Source organism: Sturnira hondurensis, unplaced genomic scaffold, assembly GCF_014824575.4.
Source record: "Sturnira hondurensis isolate 20B ecotype Veracruz unplaced genomic scaffold, ASM1482457v3 Scaffold0021143, whole genome shotgun sequence".
Taxonomy (NCBI): Eukaryota; Metazoa; Chordata; class Mammalia; order Chiroptera; family Phyllostomidae; genus Sturnira; species Sturnira hondurensis.
The window spans coordinates 18,806,887-18,831,149 of record NW_028093774.1 but is presented as its reverse complement, the minus strand read 5'-3'; the positions used below and the strand labels follow the sequence as shown (position 1 = coordinate 18,831,149).

Sequence of the window (24,263 nt, the reverse complement as noted above, 5' to 3'; positions counted from 1 at the left end):
GGAAGTGGCAGAGAGACCTAGAGGCTGGGACTCCCAAGGCAGTGCTCCCTCCCTGGACCCCTCCCCTCCGGCCCCTGCTCAGCTGAGATGAAGGATGGCCCCCTCTCACTCACCCCAGGGTGGGCAGCTGGGTGTGGAGGTGGGGGGAAGACTGAGAGTCGTAGCTGCATCTGGGGTGCCCTTCACCCCACTAGAGCTCCCCCAAAGCCTTGGAGGAAGATGCTGACCAGCATGTTGGGCCTGGACGGGCCTGGCCTGTCGGGCGGGGGAGGAGCCTCGGGAGGCCCCGTGGGACTGGGATCCCTGCCCGCCTGCACTGACAGCACTTCACTGTCCCTGTGCCTCAGCCTCGGACCAGCCGCCTTTGTGGTCAGCGGTCGAGCAGGGCTGTGGCTGGGCCACTCCCAAGCACCTGACAACAGAGCAAGAGGAGGGACTGCCAGTGACAGCTCCTCTGCCTAAGCCCCAGACCTCACCTGCTGCCCAGGTAGGTGCTCTTGCCGTCTTCCCATTCAGCAGGGCTAAGCCCCTTGCACCAGCTGCTTCCTCAAGCCTGCAAAACAGGGCCTGTGGCTCTGCAGTCAGTGCTTGGGCGACGACCCGCACAAAGCCCCTTATGCCCACAACCTGAGGGGGCAGGAAGGCCCAGTCCCATCTCTAAAGGACGCTAGCCCAGATGACCCTGGCGCCCAAGGCCTGAGAAGGGCGCCGAAGGCTTTGGTTTTAGAAGGCTCTGTCCTCCAGAGATACACCCCATGGCTGCGCTGCTATCTGGGTCCCCCGAGGGCTCTTGTCCAGCTGGCTGCAGTTTGGGACAGGCCCAGAACCCAGCCAGTCGTGGCTGCTTGGAGGGTTTCCTGCCTCTCGGCACTTTTTCCTTGAGAAAGGGCTATGACAAATGGTGTCTTCATAGATTGTTAGAGCCAGGAGGGATCTTAGCAATACCGTCCAACCTCGGTCTCATTTCACTTCTCAAGCATTACTTATATCCATAGTGTCATTTAAAATGTTGTGACCGAACAGCTCAGAGGAGGCAGCGGTGATCTCATCAGAACAGCAGAGGAAGCCCTGGGTCTCAGGCAGCCCTTCCGGGTTCAGCTGCTTCCTCCCCATCCGGGGGGCCGGCAGCCTCAGCACCCGCCTCCCGCCCCCCATCCCACACTCCCACTCTGCCCCTGCAGCCTCTGCTAGTGAGGAGAAGCAATAACTGTAATATGATTTCTTTATCTGAGACTATCTCTAAAATCTCTTTTCCGTGAAAGAAGTTACCCTGTGTGGGCTGTTGACCAAGAACATTGCAAGTGGCATTATTACCAATAAAAGTAATCTCAGATATGGCTCTTTTCTGTGCAGATCACAGTACTTGATGTGCGCATCTCCCATATAATTCCTTGGCCCAGAGGTTCGAGAGCTCTCCGGGGCCAGGGGCCTCAGTCACAGGGAGCGTGTCACTTTCGTCCCTCTGGCCAAGCCCATCACCCAGCCCTGTTCTGAACCCTGGTCCCTGCAGCCTAGGTTACCATGGGAGACAGCATCGAATAGTGGTAAAGAACTCAGGCTCGGGAGTCAGGTGGGTTCGATTCCCAGTTCTGCCACCTTCTAGCCTTGTCATCTCTACCTAGGTCAGTCTTTTCATCTGTAAAATGGGGATAACCACCATGCCCTCGGGTACCGTGAAGGTTAAAGTTACCACCTATAAAGTGCTTGAAACCACATCTAGCACCTACTGAGTGCTTAACAAGCAAGTTCTGTGTTTATAAAGCCTCTTCTCCCCGTCCATACCCTAGTGACCAGATAGCCTCCCTAAAGCACAGTGTGGTCAGGTCCGCTGCTCTAAAACCATCCATGGCTCCCTACTGGGTACTGAGTGCCTCTTCTCTAACCTGCCCTTTGGGGTCTCAAAGACAGAAATGTTCATTTTCCTGGGGAATAGTAATAGGGAATAATTAACATCTGCTGAGAGAGTTTCCATTCTCAAGGTGGGAAAACTGAGACCCTGAGGCACACAGGAACGGAAGTATAACCGCCCGCAGCCCCACAGCCGGGAGCTTGGTCCAAGCTCTTCTTCCCCCCTAGGGTGTGGCCCAGCTGTGACAGCCCTGGAGGCCAGGTGCTGCCTCTGCCCTCCGAACCAGGGGCAGTTTGGTTCCCCTTGTATCTGCTGGGGCTTCAACTCCAGGGAGCCCTGTTTTGAACTCCAGCCCTCAGGGTTCACATCAGAGCCAGGACAGATGCCTGGGCCCAGGCCAGAATGGGCAGTGACCACAGTTGTAACTCACAGTCCCCGATGAGTTCAGACCAGGTGGCAGATGAGACAGCATTGTCCTCATTCATCCCTTGGCAGTGGCCGAAACCTCAGCCCCCATAGCTCAGGTGGGAAGGCTGAGGCCTGCAGAGACCCCAGTGATCTGGGGCCTTGGACAGAGACCACAGCAAGCTTCATGCCCTCCGTCTCAGCTGCTTCTCCAGCAGAAGGGAGGCCACGTGCCATGGAGGAAGGAGCACTGAGTGGGGGTAGGAAGGCCTGTGTTCAAAACAGGACTCCTCACCTGGTGGAGAGAACGGGGCCATGTCGGTTAGCTCCTCTGAGCCTTCATTTTTCCATCTGTAAAGTGGGAGAGTAACCCCCACATTTGTGGGAATGAAATGAATGCTGACAGCACTTGTACAGGCCCCCGTGGGGTGGGCCTTCGGTGACTTGCAGATATTTGGATCGGTCCGTCAGAGTCGGTTCTCCAGGCTGCCAGGCGGGGCTGGCAGCTCCTTGCTTCCCTTAGCTGAAATTTTCCTTGCCTGGCCTCCATTCCAAGATTAAGGAAAGTGCTGGTGTTTTGGCAGAGGAGGGGCAGAGGAGCACTCCAAATCTTCCCAGACTCCTGGCAAGTGTGAGAGGCGCAGCAGGGGCAAAGCGGAGTTCTGTCTGATTTCTCAGAGATTTTTCCACTCGGGTGATGCCAAGCTCAGGAAGCCAAAAGTAAAGTGACAGACCCTGCTGGTTCGGGCAGGGTGGTATTTTTCTCTTGATTCATTCAACAAAGGAGTGAGTTTGTTGAGATTCTAGGCACTGTGCTAGGCACTGGAACATTCAGCAGCAAGCAAAACAGACGCGGGCCCTGCCTCGTGGGGCCTGCATTCTGATGCGGGGGGAAGGGGATGGTAAGCAGCATGAAGTACGGACGAAGTGTGTTGGAAGGCAGCACAAGCACTGGAACGGAAAGAAAGGGGGTTTGGGGAGTGCGTGGGGAGCTTAGTACACAGGATCATTAGCCCAGGGCTCACAGGAAGGTAACATTTGACATGCCAGTCATCTACTCCCCTGAGGGACCCCTAAAAAGCCCGTAGGCTCCCAGTCAGGGCCAGGTGCCTCTTTATGAGATCCCAGGGAAGGGGCAAAATATGGAAGCCTTTTTAGTCCCAGCTCAGATGTCATGCCCTTCCTCCGAAACCTACAAATTAAGTGCAAATCAGTCAGCCTGAGATCCAGGACCCCATGGGCTGGCCCCCATCTGCCTGTTGTCTCACCAGGTCCGTCTCACCCCACCTCGGCAGCCAAGCCAGTCAACACGCCCTGTCTGGATTATTCCACCCTGGGCTTCCCTCCTCCACTCATGGTCCCCTTGGCTTGCTCCCACTGGTTTCTGTCGGCCCACAGAGAACCACCTGCCCCTCTCTGAAGTCTCCCCTGGACCCCTGGGGCCTGGGTCTCTGAGCCCCGGCACCTTGGCCTGCACCTTTCTCACCGCATGGCCCTTCCTCTGCCTTGGGTGGAGGCGCGGGTTCTACCGATCTCTCCGCTTGGTTGGAAGTGCCCTGGACAGGGCCCGGAGGTCTGTCACCCCCAGCAGATGGAGGGCTCGGCAAACACTGGCGGAACTGGGGGTGTCTGAGCTCGAAGGCCCCCAGCGACACAGAAACAGGCAGGGGTTGGGGGAGCCTCTGGCCCACTCAGACAAAGAGGCATAAGTGGGAGGCCAGCAGGAAAGGGGAGAGGGAACTAAAATGCAGGTGAGATTCAGTGAAGGAGCTAAAGAAAAGGAGAGAGAAACGCCCTCCAAGTTTTCTCCCAAGAGACAGGCTGCCAGAGACAGAAGGGTGGGTCTCCCCCAGAATAGCTACTACTCTCCTCAGCATCTCAGGTCAGTGCTTCCTTGTGTCTAACTAGAATACCTCTTGCTGCAGCTGGAGCTCATTTCCTCTGGTTCCATCCTCTGAATTCAGGTCTCTATCTGAGTCCTCATTCAGCATGAATCAGTGACTTTCTGACCCTCCCAAACCCAAGGAACAGGAGCAAGGTCATCATGAGGACGGCCCCTGTCCTGAAGACTTGTGCCCTAGTTGAGGTGCCCAGTGACCCCTACACAGAGACTGCCTGGGGGCGCCAAAGTGTGAGGGCCACCACAGGTCACAGGGCTTGTGCTAGCCAGTCACCCCTCAGCACATCTTCAGAGCTAAGCTCTGTACAAGCAAAGCCACAGAGGGCCCTGCCACTGCAGCACTGTGATTCCCAGCCCCTCAGGTCCCGGGCTCTCTGCCCCATGGGCCCTGGGAAGCCGTGTGAGCCAGACTGGCAGCCTCTGCCATCTGGCTGCCACCCGTCACTGGAGCAGCTGAGCTCACAGAGAGGGCCCCCCCCACCCCGTCTCTCTCCAATTGCCCCACCCCCATGCTTGGCAGCCAGGATTCCTGCCCCTTTTAGACAGATGGGACCAGAGCCTGGTGTCCCTCTCTTCTCAGCTAGGGGACCCGCACTCCGGGAAAAGCCTTAACACTATCTGAGTCCACCTCCTCTTCTGCTTCCGTGCCTGCGCAGTCTCCCCCTGGAATGTCCTTCCCCTGGCCTCCACGTGGCGGCTCCTTTTTCACGAGGGAAGCCCCACCTGCGCTCAGAGCTGGGAACGTGGTTGCTGGAAGCAGACTGCCTGGGCTCAAATCTCCTTCAGCCATGTAGTTCCCATCTTGGGGGTTTTGTGAGGATTAAAAGAGCTCAGCTTGCAGAGTCTGAGCACAGTGCCTAGCGGGAAGCCTTCAATTAATGTGACTACTGCTATCCAGCCTTTCAGAGCTGCCTTGGCTAGCACCTCCTCCAGGTAGCCTTTCCAGATCGCCCAGGACTCAGGCAGGCACTCCTCTGCTGTGCTCCCTGCACTCCCTCACCAGGCCTCTGGAGGGCACTAATGCAAGTCTGTCATGGTGTCTTTGGGGGTCTGTGCACCCACTAGAATCTTACGCCTAGACCAGAAGTGCTTTGAGTGCAGAAAACAGAGTCTGGCCCGTCATTTTGCGGAATAAACGATTTCCTGAGTGGCATGTGGCAGCTGGGAAACATGGGCTGCGAGAGTGGAATTGGGTCTGCCCTGAAAGGCCAGGGTACCCACACTGAGCAATGTCGGCATCACCCAGGAACTCATCAGAGGTGCGAGCTCTCAGGTTCCTCCCCAGACCCACTGCCTCAGAGGCTCTGGGGTGGGCCAGGCAGCCTGTTTAGCAAGCCCTCCAGGTGGTGCTGATGATGCACTGCGGCTCTAATGTTTCAAAGTAACTCTGTTCACGGGAGGTAGAGTCCCTTTAGGCAGTTTCTGTTGTGCTGAAGGCTTCCGAGAAGGCTGGCCACTGCAGCCCCAGAGCGAGGCTCCTGCTGGACCCACACTCCTGAGCTTGACACCCTTTTGCTGATAGGGCAGGTGTCATGGGGAACACTCTCCCCGTAGACCTCCCCTTTCTCAGATGGCCCTAGATCTGAGGGGTCCCCGCTCCAACATGGGTGTGATGCTAGTCTCCCCACCCCCACTGCCACTGGCCGGCATTCCTCAAGGCCAGCCCCTACAGCAGGAGCCCCAGGGCGGGCTTCTGGAACGTGAGGGGCAAGAGAGACCCTAGAGACTTTTGTCTACATACACATTTGCTCTCATACACATCAGCACACACAAATATGCAGACACACACAAATGTATGCACAGATCCAACTCAACATGCACCTATATGAACATGTAAGCAGACATGCACCCCAAAACACACATAAGCACCCAAAACCCAAATTATAGTCACAAACACATTCCCAAGCACACCCAAATACCCCTGAAACATACACAGACAAAACACACTGATACACACACATCAAAGCACACAAACCATGAATGCATAGACCCATGTGTTCATGTGCTTGGGCAGCTGTAACAAACTACCATCAGCTGGGTGATGTCAAGCAGCAGAAATCCATTCTGTCAGAGTTCTGGAAGCTGGAAGCCTGAAATGAAGGTGTTGGCAGGGCCATGCTCCCTCTGCAGGTCTAGAGAAGAAGCATCCTTCCTTCCTTCCACTCGCTTCTGGTGGCTGCTGGCAGCCCTTGGAGTTCGTGGGGGTGTGGCTGCCTCACTCCAGGCACTGCCTCTGTCTTCAGGGGCTTTCCTCTCTGTGTGTCTTCAAGTATCCTTCTCTTTTTTTAGTTAAAGACTTTCTTTATTTTTCTTCAGGAGGTAAGGGAAGGAGAGAGGGAGAGAAATATCAGTGTGTGGTTTCCTCTCATGTGTCCCTTGCTGGGAACTGGCCTGCAACCCAGACATGTGCTCTGACTGGGAATTGAACTGCGATCCTTTGGTTGACAGGCCTGTGCTCAATCCACTGAGCTACACCAGCCAAGGCTCCAAGCGTCCTTCTTAAAAGGACACTGGCCATTCAGGGCCCACCCTACTCTCATACGACTTCATTGTAAGTAATTATATCTGCAGAGAACCCATTTCTAAATCAGGCTATATGTATACGTGTATATTAATTGAGGTATAATTGACATAACATAATATTAGTTTCAAGTGTACAACATAATGATTTGATATGTATATTGCAAAATGACACCACGGTAAACTCCGCTAACACCCATCACCACACATAGTTACATCAATAAAGTCATATTCTGTGGCTCCAGGTGGGCGTGAATTTTGGAGGAACACTATTCAGTCCGATAGGGCTACACATCCCAAACTGCACAGGTACAGAAACAGAGGGACGGACACACACATACACACACCCCTGGCAGTTGAGAGTCTCAGACCTTGAGGGGAGGGGAGTCCCCCAGTGTCAGAGCAGCTCACGCCTCCTCTAGGCCCAGCACAAAGTAGGTCACACCCTGTTATAGCACCTGTCACATGGTGCTGCTTTTCTTTTGCTTTTTTGGTTTTGTTTGCCTTGCTTCAATATGCACACAGTACAGACTTCAGACAGTAGAAAAGAGCATAATGGAAGTCAGTCACCCTCCCCCTGCCTCTGCCCTCACCTGCCTCGGCCCTCACCTTCTCCCCCAGAAGGCACCCACAGTCAGGAGCTTCTGGGGTCTCCTCCCAGAGAAAAGCCAGGCGCAGGCAGCTCACAGGAGGTGGCCTTCTCTGAGTGCCGCCCGCCCGCATCTTGCTTGCTTCACTAAACAGCCATCTGTTACTCTTTGTTCTGATTGGCCGCCTTCCCATTGTTCGGGTTCGGGTGTCCCCCACCCAACTGTGCTCTCACCAAGGGCAGATCTCTCTGTTCTGTTCTCTCCTCTCCACTTCCTGGCCCAATGCGGACACACAGAGAGTGTTCAATTAAGGCTGCTTCCATCCACACCTGAACAAACCATCCACCGCTGGTTGGGTGGGTGTGGGTTAGGACTCCACGTCCTGCCTTTAGGGCCTGGGTGTCTCTCTCACCCTGGGCTGGTGGCACCATCTGCTGGAGCCCATCCGAGTGGCAGGAGTTGCCGGGGTGGCATGGCACCCAACAGCATCCTGCCTGCTTGCTCCTGCTGCAGGGCGCCTTCATCCCGGCTCTCTCACTGGGGCTGGGTCTGCGCTCCATGGGGGCCTCTGCCATGACTGCGTCTCCTCTCCCCTGCCCTCCCCTCTCCACCCACTGGGAACTCCGGAGGGGGAATTGGCAGGGAAGAGGCTGGGGAGAGAATAGCTCTGCAGGATGTGGGGGGAGCTGCTGCCCATGAGCCCTTTGCCGGGTCTTTGCTAGCGGAAGGCTTAGTCTAGACTTGTTACCACGGAGACAGGAATTACCGCAGTAACTCAGGGTTGAACTGCCTCAGTGTCATTCGGGTCTGGTGGGAATGCATTTGCTCCACAACACTTGCCACATTTCTTTTTCTAAATCAAGACAGAAACGGCTGCCTCTGTCCAAAATTGCCCTCAATGCACTGTTGAGCAGAGTCCCGGGGGAGGGGTTGGGACAGAGACAGAGGTGGGCAGGGCTGCCCCCTCACTGCGTGATGGGAAGCCAAGGGAATGGTGGCTGGCAGCAAGCTTTGCTCATAGGTGGGAGGAGGGGCTCAGGTTGAAGGGTTTGTATGGCCCCTCCAGGCACAGCAGTCCAGGTTTGAGGGCTTTGAGACCAGGGGAGCAGAGTGAGCGCCACCCCGGCCCCACTGCCCATCACCCCCTTCTTCAACAACTGTGAAGCACTGCATTCTGCCCAGCACGCAGGAAAATGAACAAGCTCAGCCATGGCCCCTGTCATCCAGGAGCTCTCCATCCACCGGGGAGTCGGCCTTTTGCTACGTCATCCCATAAATAAACAGCAAAGTTCTAGGTACTAACAAGGAAAACAATCCTTAGCCGCACTGAGCCAGCCAACTGCGGGCGCTGCTCTAGGTGTCTCATGTGAATTGGTTCATGTCATCCTCACATTCACCCAATGAGGGAGGTGCTCTTCACATGTCCATTTCACAGATTGGGAAACCGGGGTGTGGCCTAAGAGACTTGCCCAAAGACACGTAGTTAGTAAATAGCAGAGGCAGGATTTGGACCCAAGGAGTCTAGCTCTCCCTAGGGACCCACATTTAAATGCTACACCGGGGCAGGATGCCCCCCTTACCCAACTGAGAGCTGTGCTGAGTCGGGGCACAGAACCCCCTCCCTGATCACTGCATCTGGGCCTTGGTGCTGGGGTCAGCACCACACCACATCTGCCAGGGGGAGTTATCGATGTGGGAGGGAGGGGGAGGGTGCCTCCGGCTTCTGGGCAGGCTCCCAGGGGTCTGGTGGTTACCTTGGCCCACATGGTACAAGTTCAAGGCTTGATCTTCCTGCATCTGGCCCAGCTAGACCCTGTGGGGTAGGGGGGAGGTGGCATTGGATTCAGGCCTTGAATCTTTCTGAGGAAGCAGCCTGTACAGAAACCACAGGGCCCCTCCGCTCCCTCCACCCCATCGACAAGCTTGCCTGGGAGCCGATCAGAGTGAGGGCACTTGAAGAGGCAAGAAAGATTTGATGCAAAAGAAGGAAGGAAAGATGATCATATACATGCCTTGAAATATCAAAGCCTTCCTTTCTAAATATAACTTTTTCTCATAAAAAAAATAATGCATGCTCATATTAAATACTTTTTCCAATTCACAAAAAGTTATTAAAAGACCACAAGCCCACTGCTCAGACATAAATGGTCTTTTTTTTCTACAGGCATAATTTTGTTTTTTATTCTTTCCCTTTTAAAAAAAATTAGAATTGAGATCATCTAGTGTAGCAGCATTATATCTTGCTGCTTTGACTTTTTGTCTTTTTTAGCACAAGCAGGGAGTCACCCCTTCTCCCCTTGGCATCTCCAAGTCACTGACCAGCTCCCTGGGGGCCTGGATATTGATGGCATCCCCACAGCTACCTCTCCCTCCTGCCTCTGGCCCCATCTGGACAATGTGATGGCCACTTGCTGGCTCGGGGCCGTGGGCAGAAAGACATGAACCCCTGGCTCAGGGTGCAGGGTCTTCAGGGCAAGGAGAGGAAACTTCTCAGCCAAAAGAGGGGTCCAAGGGTGAGCAGGGTGAGGGGGAAGCCTTCACTCCCAGCTGCCAGCCCAGGACCAGATGGCCGCCTTCTCCCCTGGCTGCACTCCAGCTCCCACTGCCCTCTGCAGCCTTTCCTCCTGCTGGTGAAGCCCCTCCGACGCAGCACAGATCTGGTGAGGCTGTCTTCCTGTACCCCAGAGACGCAGCCCCTCGGAGTGGGCAGAGCAGCTCTGTCCCCAGTGGTGCTGCAAAAAACCCATGATGTCATGGAGCCAGACACTTAGATCTCAGTCCTGCCTCTGTCTCTCTCCAGTTACATGACTTTCGGCCAGTTACTTAACCTCTGTGAGCCTCAGTTTCTCTACCTGTAAAGTGGGGATACTGACACCCACCTCTTAGGCTGCTCCCTGTTAACTTGCTTGTGAGGCATCAGTGGTGGTCAGTGGGGTGTCCATGAGAAGGCACCCGGTACCACTCCCAGCTTTTGGCGGTGACCACGTCCTCTCCACCTCCTTCTGAGGCCTCCTCAGGGGTTGTGCCCACTCAGGCCTGGAGTGTGTCCTCGGAATTTCCTGTTGGCCTTGACTTTTCTCCATTTAGCTTTGGTCTTCAGTGTGGCAGCATCGTGCCTGGAGGGATTTGGGGAGTCCATTGTTCTGGGTTCAGGCCTGTTCACCGGCCTGCTGGACCTGGACTAGTCACTCAACCTCTCGGTGCCCGAGATTCCTTATCTGTAAGACAGGATGATAACAGAGCCTGTCTATTCCTTGTATAGGAAGCAAAGGCCACTCTAGAAACTTTAAACAAAACAGAGTTAAATGCGGGGAATTGTGTGCTCACAAAATCATCGGAAGTGTTGACATCTGGTCTTCAGAACAGAGCAGAACTGACCCACCAGACAAACTGCTCGTCAGCCACAGCCAGGACAGGACGACCGGAGCCTCACCTGCAAGCCAGAGACCAGAGAGCCTCTGCAGCCTGCACCGTTGCTGCCCCTCACTGCTCACCCCATCCCGGCCCTCCAGGGTCCACAGACTGGGCATTGATCTGCTGCACAGAACCTCTTCCTCCCAGCATTGCTTGTCGGCTGAACACAGCCCAAGCAACAGGAAGGTGGCTTCCTCCTCTCTTCCTCCCTGTAAAGCTATCTCCAGTGCATCTGACTGAGGGAACCTGATCTGTATTCAGAACCCCTGCTGCAAGGAAATGTTGGAAATGCAGTTTTTAGCTTTCTAGCTTCGGCAGTAGAGGAAGGCGCCCTAGAAAGAAATGAGGATGGGTGCTTCGAGGCTGTTGACTAGATCCAACATGGAATCCGATAGGTGCATTAAGAAAGTTGGCACAGTACCTGGAGCAAAGAAATCTTTCAATAGATGTTAGCAGTTACTGGGCCAGGGGCATCAGCGGGTGCTGCCGGGCCCCCGCTGGCCCACAGAACCCTGGCAAACAGAAGCAGCAGCAGCAGCAGCAGCAATGTGGTGCTGTCCGTGGTGCTGAGCATCCTTCTGCTGGTCTTGATGGCAGGCTGGCTGCCTTATTATTTTAGAGGACCAGATGGTAAGGTGGAACCCCATTCACCTTCTGCTGGGGCTTCAGGGGTGGCTGAGGGGGCCATGTGAGGCTTCTGACAGAAGGCTGACCCCAGTCCCAGGAAGAAGATAGCAAAGGCAACAAACACCGTTTGTGGTACTCTGAGTTTGCAAGAACGTCTCCACGCACCATATGCTTTACTCTCACAGACGCCCCGGTGCAGGCAGGATGGACACAGTTAAACCCATTTCACAGAAGAGAAAACTGAGCAGAAGGGGTTAAGTCGCAGTTAATAAACAACAGATCCAGATGTACACCCAGTCTCCTGAGCCCACATCACATGTTCCTGTCACTCTGCACTCTGACCTGGGAGCAAGGCTTGGCGACCAGCGGTGTTCTGCAGGGAGGCAAAAATGTGTGTGTGCAAATGTGTGCCACGCACCCAGATTGTATTATTTCCTGCTCCTGAGTGTAGCCCTGGTTTGGGCTGTCCCTCTTTCATTGAGGCCTACTGCCTGCATGCTGGTCATTGTGGGGGAACCACAGTGGCATGAGCCCTGTCCTCAAGGCATCCAGAGACTTGCTGGGGAACTGGCTGCTCGTGTGTGTCAAGAGAAAAATGAGAGAAGAGTGCCAGGCAGTGGTAGCCAAGGTCAGCTGTGTAAAACAGGTGGGGACAAGGCACAGACTGGGCCGCTCACCTGAGGAAGGCTTCGGGGAGTAGGATTTGGGCTGACCCACACACTGTAAGTAATAACGAGGCCAAGGTCTCAGCCTAGCCCAAGAGGAAGTAGCTCCAGCTCAGGCAGGGCAGGGCACGCAGCTCTGAGACATGGGGACGGAACAGAGGGCAGGCATGGTGCCCTAGGAGGAAGTGGTCATGCCAGTGACCTCTGGCACAGGGAGACATGCAAGCTTGGGGTTGACGTGAGGAGGTGGTGTGGGCCTCTCTAGATCTCCAGCTGACTTTCCACAGACTCAGAGTGACCTGGGAGGGGGAGGGGGATCTCCTGAGAGGAGGCTGTAGGGTGGGTCTCGTGAGCTTGCCCACTGCAACTGGATTCCCCCCAAATCTCCTCATTCTCCCTCCTATTTGTCGGGGTCAGAAGACATTTCAGATCTGCAAGAACTCCTTAGTTAGATGCAAATAACCCTGAAAACCTTAAGCTGGTGTTTCTCTGTGTTGGCTGCACCTAAGAGTTGACTAAAGATTCTCATTCTTTAAGTCTGGAGAGGGGCGTGAGCATCTGCATCTACCGAACACTCTCCAGGTGGTTCCAGTGCCCTGATCCCCACCCCAGGCTGCGGTGTCACCAATCCAAGCCTGAGAGCACTGCAGGAGGAGCTGGAAAACCCTAGTTCTGATCCCGAATCCACTCTCTCCCACCTCCATCAACTCTCTTAGCCTGCTGGCAACCCAGTGTCTTCATACCTTAAGTTGGGCAAACCATTCTTTGCTGTGAAGATATGAGGGGGTTGAGACTCCAGTGCGAGGAAGGGCTTCCTGACACTTGGGAGAAGATTCGAGGCCAGCTGGCATGGTGGCCCGGGAAGGACATTAACCAGAACCCTCACTACAGTAAGACCTCCTCCCCTCCCCCACTCCTCTGAAGGACCCGGCCTCCTAGCAGTGACAATGAAGCTGGGCCACTGAGCTGATGTCCTGGAAGGGGGGGGGCCAGATCTGAGAGGGGAGAGCATGAAGCAGATATAAGGACAGTCCCAGAGCAGAAGGGGAGATGGGAGGATGTGCGCATGGACAGAAACTCCAGTTTGTTTTCTCAAGGTCCAGAGCCATGGGAAGTAACCTTTCCTGTTGTTAACAAAAAGGTGATGAATTATTGAAGAGACTGAGAAGGTCAGATGGTGGGGGAGGGGCAGAGCGGGGGGTGGTGCTCTGGCTTTGTGCGCTTGGTGGGGACAGGGTTCGGGGGAAGGCAGGATGCCCCCATCTACAGCAGCTTCTCCAAGGACATGGCCTATGGCTCCAGTGATTGCTTCTCCAAATCAAAATGCAGCGCCTATGGGCCAGCTCCTGGGAACTCACGGAGATGGTGGAGCAAGTGAGCTTGGGCAGTGCCAAGAAATGTAGGCTGTGTGGCTGCAGACTGTGTCTCTGAGACACCTGGAATCCTAGCTCCGGCCTGGCCCTCAGAGACCTACCACCAAACCCCCCTTGTACAGACAGGAGGCCAGTGATGACAGGGTACCCACTCAAGGACACGCAGGTGGCCCAGGGCCCCGCACTCCTGGATCCCTCCGTCCACAGCACTTTCCACTGCAACGCCCTGCAAGCCTGGGAAGGGTTCTATCCCTGGACTCGGGTTTGAGCGAGGCCCCCACTTCCTCTGCCCCTGCCCAGCACTGCCAGCCCAGCAGAGGCCCAGCAGGGCCAGCAGGTAGCAGAGCAGAGGCTTGCAAACTGGCTCTGTTCAAGAGCCAGCTCTGCTGCTTACAAGTACCATGACCTTGGACAAGTTATTTAACCTCTCTGGGCTTTAATTCTCTCTCTCATCTAGGGATGATTCTAGTACCCTAGGATGCTTGTGAGGATTCAATGAGCTAGTATTTAAATGGGAAGTATTTATGCTACAGTGAGTGCTCAATAAATGGCAGCCATTAATAAGATTGCCCCCTCCTTAGGGCTTCCTGGACCACTGTAGCTCTGGGATATGGGCTCCCCATTCCGTGGACTTGGCCTTGAGATGGGGAGTGGGGAACAAAGGGCTGGCTGGCCTGGTTCGTTAAGACAGCAGTAGCTGAAATCAGGCCATGTCTGGAAGGACAGGTGTGAGTGATGGGCCGGAGAAGTAATAAAGACAAAGTGAGCTCTTTGCAAAGCCTTTGCCCAGTTGCCAAGGAAAACTGTATCCAGGCCTAGGGCTGACTGCTAAGCCTCCAACTTTGCCACTAGAAAAGCTGGGACGGGGGGAGAACAGGGAAGGGAGGAGGACCAGGCACTCCTTCTGTCAGATAAGATGTGCAGCTGAGGAAGGGAGCTGAGAATCCTGACTCACCAACCAGCGTTAGCACCACCTCTTGCTGGCCTTTCGGGCCCCCCAAACAAGGCTGACATTTGCTTTCAAGCACAGCAAGAACAGAGCCAGCCGCCACCTACAGGCTGCAGTTTGTGGCGTCTGGGTAAGCCTTCCAACACTCCTCATCTTTCCCCTTGCCTGTCCTGGATGGAGTCGGTGGAAGACTAGGAGTGGTCCAGGCCGGGCTAATGACTGAGCACATATAGTTCTCCAGGACAGAGCAGAGGGCTTTGCGTGAGTTACCTCATGTTCACAGCGACCCTTCGAGGCAGCTGCCTTTGCCCCCGCTCCCCAGAGCTGGAAACTGAGGCTCAGAGAGGTGGAGTCATTGGCGGTCTGTCGTCACCCAGAGCTAGCAACAGTGGATCTGGGGCTGAAGCCCAGACCGTCTGCTCCGCAGAGCCCACATCTCCCTGATGCCCTGAACAGCCTCCCTGTGCTCTGACATGAAAGTCATGGCCAGAGAGAGGAGTTCCAGGATGCCCCCTGCACCAGGCAGACTGGGGCCTCTGCTCTGTGCCCCTTTATCCTACTCAGATTTTCAGTTTCGTTCTTTCCAGTGCCGGGGCTTTGGTCTCCGGAAAGCTCTGTCCCTCCTCCACACCCAAGAGCTAGCCTTCCCTCTAGAAGGGGAGGAAGGTCCAGGCATAGTTTAGGGGTGAAGAGAAAAGGTGAGGTGCTGTTCTAGGTTTCCATGACAACAAGCTCCCTCATTACTGCCTCTGCTTGCTGCTAGAAAGCTGAGGAGGGGGTCAGGTGGGGGTGAGGCTCTCTTGTCTCTCTTTCCTCACCTCCCCTTCAGGCTGGGCAGCCAGGTGAGCTGCAAGCCTGTGCCAACCCAACCCTGCTCCAGGGGAATTCCACCCCACTCTGGGCTTAGACACCACCACCTTGTAGCTTGGGGTCCTCCCAGGCGGAACAGCAACCTGGGCCAGGCCTTGCAACAGCAATCCTCTTGCCAAATCCCAAAGGCTGTGAACTGCATGAAGAGGACCTCATGTTTCTCCCTCCAGGGTCTGTGCAGGGCCTGGCAAGTGTAGATCTCAGTGAGGTCTTGTTGAAGGGATGAATGAATGAGTGAACAAATGAAAGAACAAATCAGTGGTGCATCCTACCTGCTAGCCATACATATCCACCCCCACTTTCCCTCACCGCCACGCTCACTGTCCCCTCTGGGTCTCTGCCACACTTCCCCACTGCACTGGGCCAATCCAAGCACCTGCTCCCCACTCAGCGTGGAGGCCACTTCCTTGCAAAAGGCTTCTCTGACTCCTCCCCATGGCTCTCTCTATTTACCTTGGTTGGCTATCAAAGTGTGTAGTGGCAGGTACCTTCACACCTACATGCTGCCTCTGGGATTCTAGGGGCCTCGAGTGGGCAGGAACCAGTCTTCAGGCCCCCAGAGCCTGGCAGGATGCCTGGCTTGGGGTAGGTGCTCAATCCTTCTTTGAGGAAGGAAGGAAGGGAAGGAGGGAAGGAAGGAAGGAAGGAAGGAAGGAAGGAAGGAAGGAAGGAAGGAAGGAAGGGAAGGAGGGAGGGAGCTTTTGGAATGAGAAAGAATGAGGGAGGGGGAGTTGACTGGATAGAGCAGCATCCAGAACTCAAACCTCCTTAGAGCTGGATACTGAGCTTTTCACAGCCCAGGGCCCCCACCTCGGACGTGGTATTAACCAAATAGTAATAACAGTCCCAGTCCTCCTGGTCATGAAGCAGTTCACCAAGCCCTCCCACATCCTGGGCTTGGCCCTGCTCCCCAGACAGACCTGAGGGCGGGCGTGTGGCTCACTGTTTGCTTTGTGTTAAAGCAGAGGATTCAGCAAATGATCAGAGAGGGTTGGAAGCCACGTGCGGAAAGGAGTGCTCGGACTCCGGCTCCCGCCAAACGTGAAAATGAACTCGAAATGGGTGATAGTCTTCAGTGGAGTTCAAATTAGAAGATTTTAAGGAGGAAATCTTTTAAGACCTTGAGTCAAGCAAAGATGTCTTAGATACGGTACCAAAGTATGGTTCACAAAAGAAAATGTGATAAACTAGGCTTTGTCAAAATTCAAACCTTTGGTGCCTCAAGATACCACGATGAAAATGAGAAGACAAGCAATGACCTGGGTGACTAAGTCTCATGGTCTCCCCTCTGTATTTATTTATTTGTTTGTTTGTTTGTTTGTTTATTTACTTATTTATTTATTGCAGCAGCAGCCTGGCAGCCCAGCGAGCTCCCAGCCCTGAATTGGACCCTCCCTGGAGATCTGACTCAGGTAGGAAGTCTCACCAAGGCTTTCAGACCCACAGGGTGCTCCTCCCTCCCCAGTTCCCCACCAGCTTCCTCTGCCAGGGCTCCTCCCAGTGGCCACCGGCAGAATGGTAGCTTCTTGCTGCAGGTGACCGACATCCTGACAAGGTTGGATGCCTGCCCCATCCACCCAGAGACCCTAAAAATGCCAGCCCTGCTCCTCTGACCCTCTGGCAGAAGGCTGCTGAAACATACTGTGTTCCCTGTAAACACTATATGTTTGCATTCTACTTACAGTGTTTCAACTACGGCTAATTCTCCATTGTCATCTTACTAGACCATATTGACACAACTTGTCCCTCCCTTTTCCTGGAAACACCTTCTTTATTTGGCTTCCAGAACACCACCCTCTCCTGCCTTTCCTCCTTCCTCACTGGCTGTTCTTCCCAGTCCTTCTTTCTGTCTCCTCCACATCTACGTGGGAGCTTGCCAAGGCTCAGACCTCACACCTCACTCTACACTCTCCCTCTGGTGGTTCACGTGAGGCCTTGGGTCCCCTTGTGCTGGCGACCCCTACATGTATGCCTCCAGTCTCTCTGAGCTGCACACTCCCAGGTGCAGTTGTCTGCTCCTCGCTCCACTCAGCCTGCCCAGACCCAACTCTGGTTCCCCCGGCAGCGCTCACTTCCTCACCTGAACTCCCCGTCTGTCCTATCCAGTAACAGCACCTGCAGTGCTCAGGTCACAGATAGTCATCCTGGACTCCCCACCTCCCCACCCTCCCTAGCCAATCTATCGGCACTCCTCGTTAGCTTCACCTTCAAAATAGTCCCAACATTTGACCACTTCTCACCACCTCTACTGCTTCCTCCCTGGCCCAAGCTACCATCATCTTCTGCCTGGATTTCTTTTCTGTTATTTATTTATTTATTTATTTTCCGAGAGAGGGGAAGGGAGGGAGAGAGGGAGAGAAACATCAGTGTGAGAGAGAAACTTCAGCTGGCTGCTTTTTTGTGCACGCCCAACTAGGGACCTGGCCCGCAACCCAGGCATGTGCCCTGACTGGGAATCGAACCAGTAACCTTCCAGTTCACAGGCTGGCGCTCAATCCACTGAACCCCACCAGCCAGGACTGCCTGGATTTCTAATATACATTCTCCTCCTAATTGACTTTCTGTGGCTGCTTCTCAGCTTGACCCCCTCCCCCATGTATTCGCAATACAAGGATCCAAGTGAACGCGTTAATACATCACTCATCACTCATTTCATGTCACTGCTTGGCTCTACACCTCCCTGCCCCTCCACTCCAGGCACTGCAGCCCCGGCCTCTGCTCTGCCTGAAGCGCCCTTGCCCCCGCAGCTCTGAGCTCTGCTCCCTCTCTTCACATCTTTGCTCCAGGGTCTTCCCCTCAGTGCAGCCTCCCCCAGTCCCACTCTTTACAGGGCCCCTCTCCCCCTCACCCCTACACTGTTCTTCCCCCCAGAATCCCACCAAGGAGGGATTTTATTTGCCTTGTTCATTGATGCATCCTGAGCATTAGTCTGGCCCAAGGCCTGCTCACTAAATATTTGTTGAAGGAATGAATGAGCCTACTTTTCCTGAATGGGAATGCAGAGTTTCTAGGGTCAGATGAGGTCTGTAGCCAAAACAAATGATCTTTTAAAACCCAGGACAACTTTGCAGATAAACCCAAGCAACTACCAGTTACCTCTGGTTTTTGCCTGTGCTTTGTGCTCTCACCCAAGCCTGAAGAACACCCATCCAGTGACCATGAACTCTGCAGTCCAATCTCCCCCAAACGCTCAGGCTCACTGGGTTGGCTCAGGTCCCTGGGCGGGTGCTGATCTCCCTGGTTCTAGTTCGGAGTTAGTGACTTGACTGAGTTGCTGCCGTATGCCGGGTACTCTCCATCCTTACCTAATTTAGTCTTCGGAGCTATCGCCTCTCCTGGGAATTGGATCGGAGAGATGCAGGGTCTTCGAGGTGGACACCCAGGAGCCCTGCCTGCAGGGGGTCCTGTGAATGCAGCGGCTCCCTCCTCCAAACCTTGTATTTCCCTCTGAGAACTGCCTTGCCTTTGTGAAGTTTATTTACCTACAAGAAAAGCTTTACAAAGGTAGAATGGATAAGACCGTTTAGATGTGCGTTTTACAATTCTTTTTGTCAAGGAATCAAGTGGTACGAAATGCCAATGATCCCTGGTAATCCGGGCTATCCTAGCAACACGGCCCAGGGTTTGAGGAAGCGGTTCTCTGACTGCACAGGGCTGCGTGCCATCTGAGGGCGCCCCTCCTGCCTCGACCAGCCCGGCACTGGGCGGGGGGCCTGGTCTGCACACAGCACACCTCCCCCAGCTCTCCCCAGCAGGCCCCTGCATTTTGCAAAGTGAGAAACACTTCTTGTGTTTGACCCGGACACCCCTCTGTTCACCAGGGAGCCTTGCAGGATGGCTGTCTCGCCGGGCAACCTGAATGTGGTGGAAAAGACACAGAACATGTCAGTGACCGAATGCTTTCAGTCTCGGAGCACCGTCCTGCGGGGGCAGCCCTTCGGGGGTATCCCCACAGTGCTGTGCCTCAACGTCATCTTGTGGGTGGTGAGTCCTGGGCGCCGTGATGAGCAGATAGTGAGGTCTCTGCTGCGGCAAACCACAAAGCTTTCACAGCAGGGGACCCAACAGTCCACATGGACACCAGCTGCAATGATGGGCACTCCCTGAATGACTCTCCCACTCAGGGTGGCCCTGGTCAGTGGACTTTGGGGAAGAGAGGGCTGGAAAAACAGGCACCGCTGTCCAAAGGCCCACCCAGCCAGGACTCGGGCCTCCCTTCGCCCTCCCCCTTGCTAGTTTCTTGAAGGAGCATCTCACCCAATAGTGCTAAACATGTCACCAGTACCCTCATTCAACGAACTCCGACACCCACTCTGTGCCAAGAAGCTGCTGGGTGGACCCCGGGAATCCAGAATTGAAAACGCATAGGCCCTGCCTTGACAGAGCTGGTCACCTGGTGACCAGCTGGTCACACAGCTGGTAGGGGACCCCTGGTGACCTCAGGGACAGGGTTTTTCCCAGGGAAATGTAGGGGCCGGCCAAGGGGAAGGAACCTCAAGCTGCCTTGCCCTGTATCTCCTTTCCTGGCCTGTAGCTCATCGTCTTGGTGTACTCCTTCCTCCGGAAAGCTGCGTGGGACTATGGGCGCCTGGCTCTGCTGATACACAATGACAGGTGAGGAGAGGCTGGGGGTCAGGCTGAGAGCTGCTCTTGCTGCCTGGGGGAGTGGCTGCCACCAGGACATGGCTGGGACCAGGGCCCGAGCTGCAGCAGGTGTCGAGTCAGCAGGTGGCATCCCATCGCCCACCCTTCCCCTGCTCTGGTCCTCCCTACACGAAGGTGACTTGGAGGGCAACCATCTCTGGGCACGAGGCCACTCTTTCTCAGACCTCAGGCTTTCTGGATCCCGTGACATCCAAGATGTGTTGGGCACCTGGCGACAGGGGCGATTACCATTTGCACCCAAAGTTGGTGTGCTCAGCAAAGGAGCTGTGGCAGGTGTGCCTCCGGCCGGTCCTGACAGGGACCAGGAGGGAAGCAAAGCAGACGCCTGAAGCCTCTTCTCTCCTCTCCTGCCTCCCCGCCACTTGTCCCGCCCGGCAGCCTGACCTCACTGATCTACGGGGAGCAGAGTGAGAAGACATCTCCCTCGGATATCTCCCTGGAGATGGAACACAAGGACAAGGTGAGTGCTGGGTGGGCCCGGGCCCACAGAGCGGGGCGGTCCTGGCTCTGGGCAGCAGCCCTGAGCTGTGCAGGAAGGAACACGTTCACAGTCAGGGCTCTGCAGTCAGCCAGGCCCGATCACGTCTAGCACTGTGGCCGCGGACACACTCCTCAGCCTTGCCAGGCCTCCATTTCCAGAAATACAGACATAGTAACTATACCTATTTCCTGGGGTGCCAAGGAAGTGTTAGCTAATTCTAATATTTTAAAGGGACTTAAAAAACGAATTCGTCCTCTTTTCCCAAATTGCCAACCCTTCTCACCACCCAAATCCTGCCCTAAGCTCCCACTCTGAGCCAAGGGCTCACCTTCCTCTTCACAAAGAAGATTCAAGAAATCAGGCAGGGACTCCCTCAACGTCCTGCCAGCCCATCTGCCCTGTCTTCTCCTTCCTTCTCGTTCCTGCCGAGTGCCAGCCCTCCACTGGGGCTCGTTTGTTCACTCAGCCAGTCACCGTGGAGCACCTGCCGTGTGCCAGCCGCTGGTTGGGGGGCTGGGCACTGGGCAAGCCCAGTCCTGCCTTGTAGCACCTCCTCCCTGGGTGAGAGACACCCAGATGGATGCATGTAGGTCGGTGGGAGGTGTGTGAAGGAAAAGGGGGCAGGGAAGGCACCGACAACCATGGAACGGACGAAAGCATTGCAGTCACTGGACAGGGATGGTCTGGGGCATAGGGTGATGTCTGAGTGGGGACAAAATGTGGATGAGGGGGCCCTGCAAACTTCCCTCACCTACCTCACCCCCCAGGACGGCCTGCTTCCCTCCGCCCAGTCGAAGCTGGCTATGCTTGCTTATCTTTGTGTTATCACCTCCCCTTGACTCCTCAGCGCCCTCGAGTGTGGCTTCCACCCCCACCATCCCACCCCACATGGTTAATACCCCCAGACAGCCCCCGAAGTGCACAGCGGCCCTGTGCCCGAAGCCCAGTGGACTGTCCTCTGTTCTCATCTGGTCCTGTCTGACTCTCAGAAACAGCCAGCCCATGGGCCGTCTTTCCTTCTCCAACAGGCTTCTCAGTTGCTTCCGCTGACAGCACTCTCTCTGGGTTTTCCTTCTGCTTCTCTGCCTGTTCCTCTTGGACCCCTGGGCAGGCGATGCCTCGGCAGGCGAGCCCTCCACGCTGCGAATTCCCTACAGCCAATCCCAGACCCTCTTCCCCTGGATCTCCACTCCCTCTCTCCCTGAGACGTCAGCCACACTCCTGGCTTCAGTTGCTGCCTCTACACCAATCCCTCCTAAGTTCCTCTCTGCAGTTAAATCTCCCTCTGGCCTCCTGCCCTGTTTATCCCATGGCCTTCAAAATATCTCCACTTGGGTATTGTAAAGGCATTCAAGTTTAATTTGTCCAGAACATGCCCTGATCCCCCTCCCTAGAGACCCTGGTCTCAGACTTTCCCACCGCCCACCCACTGCACCTCCCGTGTTCTTTCCCAGGCCCCTGGGCACAGCCAGGTCGAGGCCAAGCTGTGCTGCTTTTACCTTCTAAACTGCGTTTCTCTCCACTTCTCCCCCTGCCCCGCATCCAGGCCTCTATCAGTCTCTTGCTTAGATGCCTGCAGTGGGCTCTCACTGATCTCTAGGTCCACACTTGTCCCCTGCCCCATCCAGAGTGACCCGAAAGAACAGGGACACCCATTCCCCTGCCTCAACCTTCCGTGGCTTCCTAATGCTCTTGGAATACATTGCAGATGCCTTGATCTCGAGGTTTGGCCTCTTGCCCACCTGTCAGTCTATGCTTCTCCTTCCAGCTCCTCCACCCCTGACCCATCGGCCATCTTTTAGATCCTCCAAAGTGCCACCTCCTCCCCCTGCTCTTCCTGCTGCACCGTCCCCACGGGGCTGTCTCTGAGCCAACACACCCACCCTTTGATCAGACCCCGGCACAGCCCCCCTTCCCCACCCCGTCTGGGTCTGCATCCCTGGAAAAAGCATGGCTTTTCCGCAAGCTCTTCGCATGGGCTGTAGTGTCACACCTGCCCCATCGGGCTAGTGCACCTGCTTTCCCAGCGAGAGCCAGGGTGGACCGGGTCTTGCTCGCTGCTGTCCTGGCGCCCAGTCCAGCCTGCGACGTGGATCTGTCGGGTCCAGTGAGTGAGTAGAAACGTGCTCCTTCCATTGTCATCCCTCCAAGAGACCAAGTCCCTCTACTTGCCAGGATCTTCCAGTCCGAGTGGGGAGCCTCAGACAGGTTCTTCCTCCACAGGGTAGGGACAAGCGCACTTACCTCACCACAACATGGCTCTTAGGTTTCTTTGTAGAAACGTCACTTGGGTTGGTATGTAAATTTAAAATGACAACAATTATTTTGTTTAAAAAGTATCTAAGAAGAGAAATTGTTATGGCCGCTAAGGGCAGTCAAACTGAAGAGAGTTGAACTGTGGCAAGGACGAGAGTGTCCCAGCCAGGACAGCAGTCCCAGCCAGGCTGAGTGGTGTGGGAAGCAAACAGGGCTCCCGGCGTGCCCCACGCCAGTCAGGGCAGCCACCATCGCCCATGTGTCGGAGCGGGGAGGATAGGGCCACCTAGATAGGTGCAGTGAACTCCCCACTGTCATTCGGTCTTGTCAGCTGAGCTGGCCCCTGGGAACATGGGGCCATTTCCTGCAGGGGTGGGGAAGAGAGGGGAGGTGGCATCTGCTTCTCAGGCCCACTGTTCAGCTGCTAAGTTTTCTGAGTGGGTTATGCCTTTCANTATATATATATATATATGCAGGAGTGTGCGTGTGAGAGAAAGAGACAGAGAAACAGAGAGAGAGATGAGCCCACACGGGCTCGCTCACACATCCATGTCCATGTGATTTTCACGGGTACACAGGCCACACTTCTACTTACTAGCTCTGCCCTTTCTTGATGGTCTTGTCCTGTGTGAATTCCAGGACACGTATGTACCCCATGTGGCAAACACCTGTGCACCTGTCGGCAAAGGGGTGGAAATGATTCCGGGGAAGGTGTGCCCTCCACTGTGCGTAACCCTGAGGAGCCATCAACAAACCTGCTTGTTCCCTTAGGAAGTCACAGCCCTGTTTGCCCAGAGGTGGGCTGTGGGGAGAGATTCTCCATGGGGGGGGGGGGTGGCATGGGACTCTCAGCTCAAGTCTTGTCCTGCACTTCAGCCCCTCCCTGGACATCTTTCCAGCCACTGCTGCCGTCATCATGATGCTGTTCCTCATCATCGCTCTGACTCATTCCTGGGCATCTGACCTTATTTTAGTTCTCGAGGATGTAGCTAGGGGAATGGGGCCTCTGCAGTAGACACTCCCTGAGTGGACATTCCCACTGTCAATCAACCCAACACAAGGAGGCGGACCTAGAAGGTGGGCCTTATGCAGAAGGCAGCAAGGAACTTCCTCCTTTTCTTGTTTGTGTGCCCCTCATTGCTTCCTTTTGGGACATACCCCTCCCCCAATCTCTGTGGTTCCAGAGGACCATCAACCAATGGGACTGCCTGGCTCACTGACCTGCTCATGACCCAATTGGGGCCAATCAAGAGCCACAGCCTTTCCCAAGGTTTTGTTATAGACCCTCTGGGGTCCCAGAAGGACGCATATGCCAGGGTAACTTAACTAGATCTGGCATCTTTTACACCCATGGGTCCCAGTCCCCCCTCATGCACACTCTTCCTTAGCTGACTCCCTGTCCGGGCCCTCCCAGCTCCGCTCCCCAAGGCCGAGGCCACCTCTCCCCACCACCCAGAAACTCCACACAGCAAGACCCCAAGAGAAAGGCATGACCAGCAGGATCCTCAGGTGCAAGACAAGAAACCCAGCTCAAAAAAGTCTTACAACAAAGGGTAATGTGTGGCTTGAGTGTGGGGAAATACAAGAGGAGCACCTGCTTCAGGTATAGCTAGATCCAGGAAGCCTAGTGTTGCCACCAGGATCCCCTCTCTGGTCCTTTCTCTCAGACATGATCCTGTGCATGGCATCAACAGGCTTC

General features: G+C 55.1%; 1 protein-coding gene across 2 annotated transcripts in view; it reads left to right on the top strand.

Moving 5' to 3' along the window:
• Positions 1–351: 351 nt before the first annotated feature.
• Positions 352–24,263, top strand: part of TMEM63C (transmembrane protein 63C) — a 48,200-nt gene continuing 24,288 nt past the window's right edge. The window contains exons 1-5 of one of the 2 annotated variants that reach the window (XM_037031529.1): positions 352–487; positions 16,513–16,574; positions 18,984–19,146; positions 19,697–19,776; positions 20,206–20,287. In XM_037031529.1, coding sequence (XP_036887424.1) covers positions 18,997–19,146; positions 19,697–19,776; positions 20,206–20,287 — 312 coding nt within the window. In that variant the 5' untranslated portion in view covers positions 352–487; positions 16,513–16,574; positions 18,984–18,996. Of the gene's footprint in view, positions 488–16,509; positions 16,575–18,983; positions 19,147–19,696; positions 19,777–20,205; positions 20,288–24,263 lie in introns of both variants that reach the window. The other variant, XM_037031530.1, reaches the window with a different exon arrangement.